General features: G+C 38.6%; 1 protein-coding gene across 8 annotated transcripts in view; it reads right to left on the bottom strand.

The window, feature by feature from the left end:
• CADPS2 (calcium dependent secretion activator 2) overlaps positions 1-15,538 on the bottom strand; it is a 630,383-nt gene that overhangs the window by 41,438 nt on the left and 573,407 nt on the right. For all 8 annotated transcript variants that reach the window (XM_059725932.1, XM_059725931.1, XM_059725930.1 and 5 more), the window contains 4 exons: positions 10,481-10,636; positions 7,568-7,715; positions 6,440-6,454; positions 585-659 (listed from right to left, as the gene is read on the bottom strand). In XM_059725932.1, coding sequence (XP_059581915.1) covers positions 585-659; positions 6,440-6,454; positions 7,568-7,715; positions 10,481-10,636 — 394 coding nt within the window. The remainder of the gene's footprint in view (positions 1-584; positions 660-6,439; positions 6,455-7,567; positions 7,716-10,480; positions 10,637-15,538) is intronic.

The raw sequence follows: 15,538 nt of genomic DNA, 5'->3' as shown, positions 1-15,538 counted from the left end.
TAAACATCCTCTTAGTATTTACAGTATGACAAAATCATTTTAAAATATATTTAAAAATAGCCAATTCCAAGAGGTAACTGCTCCCTGAATATTTTAAGAATCAAAATAGTTCATAAAGAAAAAGTAAAAATAGATATTCAGATTTTTTGTGCTGCCTCTCTCTAAATACTGTTGTAATTACTGATGTAAATAATGTTTTAAAAATGGAGAGAAAGTTTTCTTGATACTCAAAAAATAAGTATGAAAATCACATAATTAATAAAGGTGGTGTTTGTGCTACTGGCTGCCAAAAATTCATAGGATGTAGTAACATACAAAGGAGAAAAATATCCGATTAGCAAATACCATAAAAATGGGTACCCTGCCGATTAAATTCTGTAAAATTCATGTTAACTTCGGCAAGTATTCTTTACAAGCCTTTTTTCAATTGTATCACAAAAAAATACAAAAGGAATTGCATTCTATTTAACAATATAAATATATTCAATGTAAACATTAGTCTAATTTAGCAGCTGCCAGCTGAAAATCCATAATCTGAAATGCATTTATAATGTTACTATAATTCAAAATCTATGCATGTTTACCTTTGAAACAAGAAGAGAAATAATTTCTTTAACAGTTTCCTCAATCAAGTCATCTATTTTGGAATGGTATTGTTTCTGTATTTTAAAAGACAAAGAGCATTAGAATGTATGTGAACACACCACTTTTGTCATAAGTCATAAATGGTACAAAGCTGCTAACCCTGACAGATCAGATTTACTTAAAATTATCATTTTGAACATCAGAAGAACAAAACCTTGAAAACGATCCACCCAATCAACACTTTCTTACATTCTGTGTTGAAAATTTTCCCATGTACACTGTTGAGTTAAGCAGCTAATGGGGTTACTATTTAGATGAATTGAGTTCTTATTCTTATTCAGGCGAAGGAATGTGAAGGATACTTTTTGTCTTCTCCTATATAATTAAGGTGGCCATGTATTTTTTTTCTAAAGGGTTGGTTTAGCAAGAGAAGCAAAAAGACTAGAAAAAGATTTAATTAATACAGCATTTCATGTCTGACAACTCTCATTCATAAGTTATTTTAAATGTCCCTTAGAAATAAAATGAGCTCCCAATTGTTCATCCTAAAAGGGTCTTTTTGTCAGCACAGTAAGCTGCAGTTTATACAAATCTTACAATATGCTCAAGCAAGGGCAAAATTAAAATTTCATCAACAAAGCTGAATAGATGGTAACAAATTAATAGGCCATAAAAGGCATAATAAACCAGTCCTCATTCTCTGTAGCCTTTTCCCCCTGTTTTTTCCTTGAAAAAGATGCCTCTAAATAAGTGCTGTTTAAAATAAATCTGAAAGACTTTTTCGCTTTCTTTAGATAATACTACAGAGATCCATCCTGAAATTAACAGAAGCGAGGGCTCCTATTCTGCTGCGAAGGCACATCAATTTAAACAGCAATTCTTCCTTTAGAAACATTTATCTGACAGCAAAGATTGTCCCCAATAGCCACTTCACAGAAAATGTGACTTGTAAAGACTAACCCTATCTTCATAGTTCAAGGCTACTTAGAACAGCTAACAACATAATGCTCGGAGTAAAAGTACTGAGGTCAATATAAACATTAGCCTAACTTAGCAGCTGCCAGCTCAATAGTTGGTTCCAAGTTGTAAGTTTTTGAAGGCTATTTTATTTCTCTCAAAGTTGCAATGTAAATCAAAACATGAAGTCAGATTAGTACAACATATTTAGGAGATTATTTTCTAAGCAGTAAATACCTACTGTAGTTACATTTAAACTGAGAGCATACAGCTATGTAAATTTATATATGTGTATTTAATTAATCAGCAGACCAAATATTATTATTATTACACCTCTCATTTTAAAGACAGTCTTTCCTTTAAAAGCAAGCAAACAACCTGCAATTGAATATACATTGAATATACATCAATGCACGTATTATTCTTTTTGAAGAATGAAGGAACATGGCAAAAATATGCAGAAAAAATTGTGGCTGAACACCACAGATTTCTAGTCCTTACCACACACACAAGGGGGTTTATATTAATGTTTTTAACAATTATTTTTTTTTTGGCATTTGAGCATCAATGATCAATCAATATCACTGACTTTGTTGTTTAGGCCACCTCCAGACTGCAATGCATCCTGGCTACCCATCAGAACTATTTAAGATTTAAGTTAATAACAAGTGACCTCCCATAAAATTTCCTCAGCTTCACCTCTGCAGCTAACAATTGCAGAGTTCAAAAAATAATGTAAACAAACTCCACTTCTAGCTTTCCAAACCATAGATTTCCACTTTCTTCTACTTCCAATTTGTGTCACACTGTGCCATCAAGGGGCACTCAGCATGGTGGAAGATGGCTGGGTAGTCCTAAAAGTATGGCTGCATGAAGGATGTTGGGAGTGTTTCAGTCCTTGGTTATGGTGCAACTTTGATTGTTGAATGCTTTCATGAACAATCTGTGAGGCCATGTATATTTTTAACAGTTGTTTTTAAGGTTTTTTCCCTAATAAAAATTAATCTAAAAATCTTTTCCTGTTCCCTTCTCTTCTCCCTGGCAAATACACACATATGAATGAGTAGGAAGTGGGATTTTAATTCACTGGCTGAAGTGACTCTCTTATATGAATTTGTGTTGGAAGAAATGAGATGAACCAACTGAAAACATTAAGCCTAGCACAGACATTACACATAAACCAGTTTAAGTGATCAGAAACTGGTTTAAACCTGTAACAGAACATAAGTTCAGTGCACATAAATAAGTTTCAAAATGGCTGAAATTGGTTTAAGATAAACCTGGTAGAATGTAGTATCAGACTTAACTGATTTGGGTCAGACCAGTTTATGCAATGTCTGTACCAGACCCCTTCCTTTTTAAGTTAAACCACAGTCCCCCAGCATCCCAGATGCTTTGCAGTCCTGGGCTGGGCTGTGCTCTCTGTTCCAGAGAGCAGGGCTGGCCCCGCCTCTCTCCTCCCTTGCCAGAGCTCTAGTGGAGACTGCAGGCACAGCAGGGTCTGCCTAGCTTCCTCCTGCCCTAACCCCCCTCACTGCTCAAGCAGGGATCCTCCCTTCCCTCCCACCTCCAACAGCATGGACCCGAACCCCACGGACCTTAGGCATGGGATGTGATAGCTAATGCTCAGAGGTGTCTGTGTGGTGTGTCTCCAATTTTACTGGGACAGGACAAAGGCAGACAGGACAAAAACAGGCAGAACAGTGTCCACTTAGGGCCTTTTGGAGTTAATCAACAACTCAGCTAGTAATGTTCCTCTGTTCCTTCTTTGGAAAAAGCTGTTTACAAAGAGCTTGAACTAATGAGAGAGGCTTTTGTTTTATTGATAGGCTGGTAAACGCTGTGTTATCAGCACTCTGCTGGCGCCAACACCTGTCAGGTTTGCAGACAGTATGAAGAAGCAGGGAGAGGGAGACTGAAAAGCTCAGTATCATTAACAGATGCATGCACTGCACACCCCCCTTTGCCTCAGAGTGCTAGCTCGTGGTTGGGGTCTGGCAACACTTCCACCCCTTGAGCAGTGAGCAGGGAAAAGCCTGGGACAGTGTAGGCAGGGTGGAGCTCTGCTGGGGTCTGGCCACATCCTCCTCAGCTCAGCACTGTGAAAGGAAAGGGAGGGCTGCTCTAGCACCCCCAGCTTCTAGCCTGTGCCACTGCAGGCATATGCCTGCATTTTCTCAGTCCAGAGGGAATGTCTGCGCAGTTGCAAACTGGTTCAGCCTGGCTAGGTTAGACTAACCTGCAAAGATTGAATCAATTCAGGCTCAGGCTTTTTGAATGTCTATCCCCAGCCTAAAAGATTCTGAGACAGGTTTGCCAAAATCATGACATTGGTAAGGCATAAGTGATAAGGTAATAAGTCAATAATTCTGAAATATTCAAGAGATATCTTTCCTCCTTTTAAATTATTTTACCTGTGATTCATTCAACCATCTAGAGGAATGGGATTTCCTCTACTGTTCAAACTAGCCAGGCTACACAGACCAATCAACCATCTTTTTCATACCCACTTTAATTTCTCCTTCTCCCTTATTGTTCTCTGCACTGTATTAAGCTTATTTGTCTTTTTTGAGAACTCTAGAAGTCCTACAGAATTTAGATTATAATGTTTTAAAATAACATATTTTACATAAATTACTAACAAAACGTATCAAACCTTGACAAAAAAAAAAATCAAATGCTTCATTATAGGAAAAAAAAATCCATTCTGTTCCCAAGCAGCAAATATATGTATCCAGGAACTCAAAAGACTAGTATTCACAGGTTCTCAGTTCAGGATGGTAGTTCAGCATCTAATAGCTGAAGGTAATATCTTCTAAGGATGACCACTCAAACTTGCAGCACCTTCAAAAATGGTAGGTACTGCTAACTTTTTCATTGTAATCCATCTCTTATTAGCATATTAATTGGGCAAGCCCATGGCACAATGGGCTGTGAACAGTGCTGAAGGAGTTGATACTGTAGACTCAGACTGTAGATGTGGAAAGATATGCAAGATTATATCCACAAAAGTATGTATGTGATCTATCAAAACCTTTCATAAAACCTGATAGTCCATGAATATGGCATCTGATGGTCTAATGAGAAAATTTCTATTTAAAAAGAAAATAAGTGTTTTGGCCACATCCAATCCATTCTAAACTCCTGGAATTCTAGGAGATTGCCAAAGCAAGAGACTTTATTCACTGACTAAGAGTTTCTTTGGTGGGAGATTTTTTTTGAGATTGTTCTGAATAATGCATCCATTTTATAACAAATTGAAAAGGTTGTTCATAATACAGAGCTTGGATGATTCTAGTTTACCTGTCTGACGTAATCACAATGAGAAGAAAACCTAACAATGGCCATGTGTCTGAAGGAGAGAAAGTAAGGGAATTTAGAATCAAATGTAGACTGTACCAGAAGAATTACAGGGTGAAATTTTGATTTCAGGTGAGATTCATTCCTCTGATTATGCTGAGAGTGGAAATTACCTCTCACTCCCAACCCACTCACCCCCATCACCAGCACCCAGCCTCCCAGTGTGTGAGGCAGGGGAAGGGTGTGTGGGGCAGGGGAGAGCACATGCCCCCAGATTTGTACACCTATAGAGGGCACGGGGCTGCCCACCTCTACAGTCCAGTAGGCGGGACTTGGAGCAGGAATGTAGAGCAGGACAGCGAGACTCATTGCTGCCATGCCATCAGAACCCCCATGCCAGCCATGCTGCCCACAGCGTGAGGAATAATGGACAGGCTAGGGGGAGGCTGCACTGCCCTCACCTTCTCCTGCTGCCAGCTGCTCATGCACTATGGCTCTATCCTGCTGCCATGGCCCAGCAGCCACCACCACCGCTCCCCTCAGGCACTCCACTGCTGTCGCTCTACCCCAGAGAAGAGGTGGGGTGGTGGGCAGTGTTGCCTGCCCCCTCCCCCCCCCCAAGTCCTCTATGCCCACCTCTTCCTCCCCTCACCCCATAGACTTACCTACAAGGAGATGTGGGAGCTGCTGTGTGCATGTGCACATGGTGCCCCCTGCCTGATCACCCTCCTCCTGCTTCCCTCAGCCCCAAGCAGCCCCTTGCAGGCTGGAACTCTGCCAGCCTGCAAGGGGAAACCCATGGTTTCCCACATTATTCTCCTTTAAAGGAGAAACCATTTTAAAAGTTTGTTTGTGACCCTTTCTTATATTCTTGTGACCCACTTTGGGGTTGTGACCTACAGGTTGAGAAATGCTTTTCTAGAGAACTCTGCATTCCCATGACAGCAATGTAAAAAAAATTCTGAAGATGGTCTAGGTAGATCCCTTTACATGTGACATCCCTGGGAAAGTATGAGGAGAGAGTGTGGTTGTTCATCTTCTGTGTGATAAATCTTCACAGGAATGATCCCTTCCCTCAGTGGGGCCTGCCTATTTCCAGTACACTGCTTGAACAATAAGTAGAGGTAGGGCATAAACTTGCAAAGGCAGCCTGAGGTATACAGTTCTAGGCCTGCTGCTGTTGTGATGGGCTTTATTATGAGGTGGTTTTTTTGCCTCCCCTGATAGGTTATGGAGGTTTCAAAATTGTCTGACCCACTCAGTCCTAAAGAGGAGCAAGAGGATTATCACAACTGTGGTACCAGAGCAAGCAAGTTAGGGTACCTCTGCCAAGCCATAATGGGGTTACTTTCTGTTTGTTTGCTTGCTTTCTGCTGCAGGAGGTGTTGAGGTAAACAGGAGATATTTCTCTAACCAGCCTGATTCATGCTGAGTATGGACAAGACAAATTTGGAAGATGTCTAGTATATTTAAACAACAGAGGAAATCCCAGGTCTAGGTTGCTGAGTTGACAAACACAGCAGCACAGTTTAAAATTTGCCCCAAATACTGAAAATTAGCGAAGACAATGCAGCTTATTACAACAAAAGGCACTTACCCACTGACTAGCAAACTGGATCATGTCATATGAAATTAAAAGAAGAAAAATCAGATGGCATGGCAAAGAACAAGAGAACAATGAACACTTAAATCAACATAAAAAACGTAATACTTAAAATGCTAACTGGAATAGATGAGCTAATGAAATGAAGAGCCTAACTGTCAAGAGAACATGAACAGGCAATCAACAGAAAAGACATAGCTAAATAAAACAAAAGTAAAACTGTCGGTAACAATGGTATGATATATAAATACATTTCTACAAAAAGCAGGAATTTATTTTGGTCAAATTCTGGCATCTTGTTTCTCTTCCCCAGAAAAAACAAACCAAACCAAATTACACAGCAATCACCATCACACATTAATCTTGTAAAGCAGCATTAATTACACTCCATTATTCTGGCTTCCTGAAAACTGCAATTGTCTCCTCTCCAACTGCACCACTTTTTCCTGCCCAGAGCTGTGGTATTTTTTGACCAAGAGAATGTAGGGCGGTAGCCAATTAAAGTTGTATATTAACCTCCCATGTCATGTATGGCATGGAGTATCTCCTTGTCTTGCAATAGCTCTCTATAGCCCTGTCTGTAGAGCATCTCAAAGATGACCTCTAAACTGATTCTGGAAAAGCAAAATTACATTTTATCACTTTTACTTGATTATCATCTCCTGGTTATGATTTATGTGCATATGTACCTATTCCAGTGGGAGCCAATAAGATATAAATCTAGTCCAAAAAAAAGAATTGATGTTTTGGCTCAATCACATTATTAAGACGTAGTCCTAATATGGGATATTCGCTAGCTTCAATGTAGGAGAAGTTCTGGGAGGGATTATATCTCATTAGTTCATCATACTTGAAGAAGCAAAATCTTCTCCAGGTTCCCCAGAACACAGAGGAGGTATGGGCTCTGTACTGGCCATTGGAGTGGAGAGATGGGGGGCAGTCTGTACCTTTAGTGATGCTTAGTGAGCACCCACCAAAAATAAAAGCTGCTTAATACATTTCAGATCCCCAAATATATTAATGAAACAAATTTGGTTCTAAACAATGTAGCAGTGATTGTCCACAGTATTAGACACTTCTGATTACCTAATAATAGAATTAAATATCTACAGTTTCACCTACCTCTTGCCCTCCGTCCAAAATGCAGAGTTTAGCAGTTTGTTTTTTGGCATCAACTAATACATTAAACATTGTACACAGAGAAGCAGGAATGCGCAAGTCTGTTGATTTGTTTGTCTTTTGCAGCTTCAGTTCAAAAGCAACTCTTGTTCTATTTATTAAAAACATTAATTCATAACATGAAAATCTGTCATAATTCAAAGCAACTGATGCATAAGACCACCTCTCTAAATGTATTAATTTTAACCTTAAGTGTGTGAGCATCAGAGTGGAAGTGTTTATGAACAACATAATTCTATATGTAGTAGTGTAAGATAGCTACCTGTTCAACAGAACATCACAGTGCCAGTAGCCTCAAGGTTCTGCATTGATTTAGCTTGTTTAGTTAAACAATAAATGTATAATGCTTTGCCTATTAATTAACAATAAGCTTCCTAATACATCAGCTGTGGATAATTTTCAAGCAGTAAAAATGAAAATCTTACAGAAATATTTGGCTTTTGTGTTAAAAACCAACATCTCATTATCATACCATGGATTCACTCATGATGCACACTTTTTACAGCTTTAAAAAAAATACATTTGCATAAAAGTGAATTAAATTATTTCCCTTCTTCCTAAAGAAAAGATAGATGCAAAAAAACGCTTGAATCTGATCGCACACTGCTGTAAATGAGGAGTAATGTCACTGATGTCAGTTATGTTGCATCAGCATAAATTCAGTGAAAATCAGAGTAAGACTCATATTATACACATGTAAAACAAATGAGGTATCCAGCATCCAAACTTGTAGAAAAAAGTGTCTTTTAATTTGCACATCAAGCTAACAGCCTCAAAAAGATTCTCCTCAAAACCCTTTGATCTTGTTATAACTTACAAAAATCCTGCAATCATCAGATCTCTTTTCCATACCCTGTGCACATTAATTAAATCACCTCTCAGTCTTCTTGTTGGTAAAACAGACTAGCTGGAACTGTTTAAGTCTCCCATCAAATAGCGTATTTTTTCAGACCCTAGATAATTTTTGTCTTCTTCTTTGAGCACCTTTCTTGAAACATGGACATGAAAATTGGACAAAGCATTGTGGTACCAGTTTTGGCAGAGGCATTATCAATTCCTTATTTCTACTGATATACTTTATTCTTTTTATACATTTGGGAATCACATTTGCCATTTTAGCTACAGCTAAAATTTTAGCTAAAAAGATACCTGATTTGGTCTGAGAAGATTTACCTTCCATGAAATTATGGTAACTGATATCAATTATGATTTTACTTTCTAATTTTTGTGATAGAGTCCCAAACAAACTATTCCATTATTTTGCCTAGGATTTATGTAAGGATACCCAGTCCATTAACCCCTCTGGGGATCATCCTGTTTACTATTGCTAAAAAAGTAGGATTATTTTGGCAGTCCTCCAACCTGGAGTTTGCCCAGGATTCCAATATTTTATAAAAATTAATATTAGTAATGCATAATGCTCCTGAGCTAATTCTCTTGAGATACAAGAGTGTAGGTTACCTGAGCCTGTTGATATGAAAATATTTAATTTTGGCAGATGCTGCTGCTTATCTTCTTTTGCTAAAGATGTTGAACTTTCTGTTCCACCCACAGCATCACATGCGATTTATACATCTTCCTGCTTCATTCAAAATACATCATTTATGATTTGACTATCCATATCTAGGAATGGACTTATACCTAGCCTAGGGATTTTTTTCCTGCTAATATGTTTTAAAAAATCTGCCTTATTGCATTGGTCATTAATATTTCATTGACTTTTTAAAAGTTCCCATTATCAGTTGTCTATATTTTTTAAACTTGTAATTTATAGTAATTGCCATTTATTTCCTTTTTCTTATTGTTTATATACTGATTATGTTTTATTGCTGTTTCACATCTTTTAATCAGGATGGTAAACAGGTTTTTCCAAGTTTGTATAATCATGACTTTTTAGGTACCCAGTAGGATAACCTCAATCAACTTTGATTTGTATACAGTTTCTGTTAAATTTAGTGATGCCATGAATATATATGGATATTTGGGCTCCCTATAAACATGCTCAGGGCCAGCAGAAAGGGTGAGGAGTGGGGGGTGGTACCTTAATTAGAGTGGCTCCTGGACAGCCTCTGTAATTAAAACAGCTCACCATCACATATATTAAGCCATACAGGATTTAAAAATGGCCATGGGGCATTCTATCTAAAACTCTTTCACCGGGATTTAGATAAAGCACCCCTGCAGTCAGTGTGAAATGTGCAGGGACTTAATACATGTGATGGTGTAGTGACGCTGAAGTGTTTTAACTGGAACACAGAACAGACTCTATTAATCAAGTCTGCTCTGATACTTCCTAATTAGCACGTAAACAAGCATGTCTATAGGCGCCCGTGGAGAGTGGCAATCTTACTGGGATTCACTCTTTGTTCAAATGACTGTGTTGGTAATTTAAGATAGTGTTTGATATGAAAGAGCAGCAGCAGGTTATTGCCCATTCTGTATTTCCCAAGAGCTTGGCTTTATAAACCTCAGATGAATCAATCATATCTATCTTATATTGTAAGTACAACACACTTTACAGCTTTATTTGGTATATAACATCTTTCTTACAGACTACTCTAAAATAATTACATAGTGAATTAATACCATTATTAACTTAAGATGAAAATGATAGAAGAAACAAAAAAAATTAAGAGAGATTGAGAAAAAAGAAAGAATACATCAAAAGTGACTTGAAAAGAGTAATATATAAAGAATTATATTATAAATATAGAATCAAAGTAAAAATGTTTTGCTTATTTATTAACTTTCATGGGGATTTTGATAAGATACCTAGACATTTTGATTAAGGTTTCCTGGAGGCTAATTTACAAATCTGTTACAACTTTTAACACACAATTGCAAAAATATAACTACCTTTTGACGCAGGCTTCTATCATATCAGTGGCCATAAGTTTAAGTCTTTGCTCTAAATGATGTGCAAATTCTGGTTCTGGCCAGTGTAGATCAAAAACAAACATTTGTAGTGCATCCAGTTTCCAAAAGAGATCTTCTGATGTAGCTGAACCATTGCTATAAAAAAACAAAAAACAAAATCCAGAATATATAAGAAGATATAATATACCTTCCCTGCCCCTCCGACTCCAAAAGGAGTAGCCATCAAAGTAGAGCCCTTCCTACATCTTTCCATTTCCATTTCTAATACACATCTCCCACAGGATAATGAGGGTCAATGCAAGAGTGTGAAAGTGATTGTGGAAGCCCTGTCCTTTTGATTGAATATTATTTCCCCTGGGATATTAAATAAACCCACCTTCATGTTGGGGTGGGGCTAGGGGAAAATATGAGCAATGGGAAGTAGCCCAAATTCAAAAGAGGCAAAGGTGCTAGCAGAAGCAGTTTCATTTAAAAAGGGATGTTCCCATTACAATGAAAGCTTTCCACTGAGGACACTGACAGATGTACAGGTTCCTGCTCTTAACTCATGGCCCTTCACAGAAAGCACCAAGATTTAGAGTGACCCCTTCCCCTCTCCAACCCAACATATGTTCACTGTTGAGTCAGGGGAGTGAGGGATTGAGCTCCACTTTGGGGCTGATCCAGGAGGAGCTGCCTGCCTGCAGCCCCTTTCCCCTAACCCTGCTACCCCCTCCCAGCTCTGGTGCTATCTGCAGGATGGGAGGGGGAAAAGGGAGGGAGAGGGAACTCTGGGCTGGGTTTTACCCAGCCTGAGTTGGAGGGGGGCATATGGATTGGAGACCCTCCGAGGTGGGGAGCTCCAACCCATTTGCCCCCTGCCTCCAGCTCAGGTTGGGCAAAACCCAGCTTGGAGCTTCCTTCTCTTTGCTTCTGCCTCTCCTTTTGTGAAGACAGCACTGAGGGCAGAGCTGGCTGCATCAGCCCAGTCCCAATCACACACTTGGACAGACAGAAGTTAATGAAGGCACTCTGCTTTGGAGTGCCATCATCTGAACCCTCATTACATGACAGTTAATTTGTTGTGCAATCAGGCACTTTTAAAGTGCTCTGCAACTGTGCAGTTTTGTCAGGGCATAGCTGTAGAATGCTTTCGATTACATTACACCAGTGGTTCTCAACCTTTTTTATACCAGGACCCACCTGTAAACTTCAATGGCTAGTCTCAAACCAGTGCCCCTCACTCCATCCCCACTGGCCCCTGTCCTCAGCTCCCCAGTATATGGGGCAGGGGTAGGTGTGTGGGGTGGGGTGGGGTGGGGGGGGTCCCAAGGAGCCCCTTGCAATCTGGAACTCTGCCAGCCTGCAAGGGAAAAGCCACATTTTCCTACATCTTTCTCCTTTAAAAAAGAATCCATTTTTAAAGTTTGTTGATCCATTTTTAAAAGTTTCGTCATGACTCTTCCATATTTTCTTGCAACCTACTTTTGGGTCATGACCTATGGGTTGAAAAACGCTGGATTTCTTGACAAATATCACTTCAGTCAGCACCCACAGATTTGCTTGCTTTCACAGCACAAGTGAGTAGATCAACCAAAGTAACAAAGATGCTTAAATGTAGTGTACTGGGAGGGTCACACACAGATGAATACTTCCCCAGCGGAAAAGCAACTTATATTATTGTCAATAATTTTTACAGAATGAGAGAATAAGAGGGAGGAGGTTTTAATAGACACCTCAAACTTAGAGGTACACTACACATCTGTAACTATAATGATAGCATTATAATATGCAGACCAAATCATTTCCTTCTGCCTAATGTTCTAGTATTTTAATAAAAGTTGACATGTTGTACAAAGAGATTAACCTTCCATGGACTAACATTCCAAGTAACGAACATATCAACTTACTTAACAAGCATAAACAACAAAATCTGAGTTCACTAGCTTTGATGCAGCATTTTAATTTATGACTAACCATTTTCCTTCCTATATCTCATGACAAACGAGAATAATCATGAAGGGGCTGAGTGCCCTCAGCTCTCCTAAATGAATCAGTTGGGGTTAGGAGTGCTCAGGACTAAGCAAGATGAGAATCAAAGGAGTTAGAGATGGATAAAACCTACACTATACAGCCTTGTAATAATAATAATAATAATAATAATAATAATAATAATAATGACAGACTGTTACCTATCCAATAATTTTCTCTTATTGTGTTTTGTCCCATTTTAAAATACTCAAGTACTGAAGCTTTTACCACTTCACTTAAGAGGATATTGTGTAGCCCAGTATCTTACCATTAGGGAGAGCGTCATGCTATTCTACACACATTTTCCTGCTTAATTCTGTTGAACAACTGTTGGTTATACCTCTCAATTAATCTCTGAAATCTACCAACAGAAATTAGAGATGATTAATTGGTTTATTAACGTTCCAGCACCATTCTCCATTTATGTAGTTTTGTAACTTGTTCTGATTACAATGTTTTGTGGAAGGGACTTTTTCCTGATATGGAACAAAAAGCACTAAGAGTGTTCAAATTAGGAAAAATCCCATAGTTGTTCAGTCATACTAGGGCAGAATTGCTCCTTTCATCGTAATGAATACCTGTCATAGCAGTGAGTTTGGTCCTTATATATGTTACATAAGTACAGTATTTTCTGCTAAAATGAGATAGTCTGCTGGTATGGAAAGAGAATGAAAAAAGCATAAAAATTAAAATGTCACAGGATGGGGGAGGAGAAGCTAATATGGTTTTATATAAAATCTCAAAATATATTAATTTTGATGAGAGTATATGTCTTCTAGAAAGCAAAACACACTTGCTTAACAAATCTGATCATTACTTTCCACTATTAGATCTATTGGGATTTTAGCCATTTTAATTTTTGTTCTCTGTAGCCATATATTTTTGCTTAACAGGACTCCAAACTAAATGGAATCCTCTAAGACTCAGGAGGACTCATGTGTTCTCAATACTGTCAATGTATTCTTATGCACGTTCACTCCCTGGTGTCCACTTAAACTGGTTTCATTATACAGCCAAATAAGGTTTCACAATTATAATAATTGTAGTAATAGCCATTGGTTCATGAAATTTGTGAGAAACACTGTAATTAACTTCTCCTGTTTTTACATGATTTGGAGCCACTGTTCTTATTCATTTCACCATTCAGTATTGCCCAGTGACATTCAGACCTATTTTTATAAAGATACAGAATAATATATTATATGGATCAGAGAAAGGAAGACGTGACAACAGAATGAAATCACATGTTCCTCAACCACACATCTAGGTAGAGGTCTGTGATTTGATCGTTTTTAGTAAATTACTCTGGAGGATTGTGATTTTTTTTTTTTTATCTGACATGCTAATGCTATTGGTTCAACAGTATATCTTTTATTTGAGCCTGATCCTGCTCTTTGGTCTGGATCTAGTAAAGCACTTGTGACTATTTAATTTTAAAAATATAAAGCACATAATTTTAAGCACTGAACGGGGCTTTATGCTTTGTATAGTTCTCGTTCTCCCTGTCTGTATCAGTTAATTATTAGGTTGTAATAGTATAAAAATGAAATGTACATTAGATTCATTTTATATGTGTGTGTGTGTGTGTGTGTGTGTGTGTGTGTGTGTGTAGACAGATACACACACACACAAAATATAAGAAATTCTGATTTCATGCAAGTTATTTCAGTACAATGAACCAAATAATCTTGCCTAAACAGGAGAGTGAGCTAATATATGTATATATGTTATATATGTATGTATATAGATATATATCATGGTTGCATTAATGCAAATATTACCACTCCCATGTTTAAACTTAAGCACACACTGAAGTGTTCTACTGAGTTGGGACCTAAATACTCAGCATGTCATAGGACCGAGCCCTTTGAACAAAGACTGCACTTCCTATTTTCCATCATGTGCTTCTAATTATTCTGCTTAGCTTGCAGCCTCTTGATTTAACAAAATAATATTTGGATTTTAAATGTAATGGTACTCTCACCCAGCATCCTTTAGGGATCCCACTGTAACACTGTAGGCACCCCTCTCCCCATTTAATTCCTAATGTGAGTATCCTCAATGCTATGGAAAGCACTAATGCCTTCAATGAGCTACTTGTCTGAACACGTCTTTGAAGAACTGAGCACTGCACTTATCCTGCAGCAGGTACTGAGGTATGAACCTGCTACGTCTCTGGAATGGTGCTGTTTCATTTTCCTCCATTTATACATACAAACTCAACGTTGTTTGCCCTTTCCCTCCCCCCATTATTTCATGACCAGTTCTTATCCCTAGTTTGTGCTATTTCTTCCCTTTCCTGAAGCATCCCAAGATTTAGAAGGGTGATTTTTGAATTTATTTGACTGTATTTTATAGGCTTATCATTGCACTATTATTCACCATCAGGAGTACCTAGTTTAAGTCACGTCGGCAGAAATAATGCTTTGAAAAAAAATGCAGGGTCAGATACTCAGCCATAGCTCTATTGCCTTCATAATGCTTCGGCACAGCTAGGCCAAATGAGAATTCCTTCAGCAGATCACCACTGGTATAATGTTAGCAAGGCTGATTCTTATATCCTACTCTCTCCAGGTACAGAAAAAGCCCCTGCCGATCAAGGTATGTCTTCAGTCTTCCCTTTGTGAGCTGGGCCCTCAGAGATCCTCTTTGATCTCTTTTCTTTGGTCCCATTCATGCACTTGGAATCTACAGGTGCCTGTTTTCTTTCTGTTCCCCTGTGTGAGCAAGTGGGGTGTCCTAGTAGGGATTAGGAAGCCTGTGTTCTTGCCTTCCCATGCTTGATCTGGCAGGAAGTGGAGGGGAATTTGCTATGATAGGAAGGTCTGAGCATGCCTGCCTGCCCCTTATACATTTTTGGGGGGCCTTGTTCCTCTGTGTGGGGAACTGATAATAGGCATACTGGATGTGTACAACAAGCCCACAGTGCTGAGACTGGGGTCAGGAGTTGAGAACAGGCATGCTTGGTGCAATTACAAGCTCTCAAAGTCTGGCACTGGGGAGATGAGAGATGAGAACACCCACTGA

The sequence above is a fragment of the Alligator mississippiensis genome, chromosome 4 (assembly GCF_030867095.1).
Source record: "Alligator mississippiensis isolate rAllMis1 chromosome 4, rAllMis1, whole genome shotgun sequence".
Lineage (NCBI taxonomy): Eukaryota > Metazoa > Chordata > Crocodylia > Alligatoridae > Alligator > Alligator mississippiensis.
The sequence above is the reverse complement of the archived record's forward strand: the minus strand, read 5'-3'. Positions and strand labels throughout refer to the sequence as shown.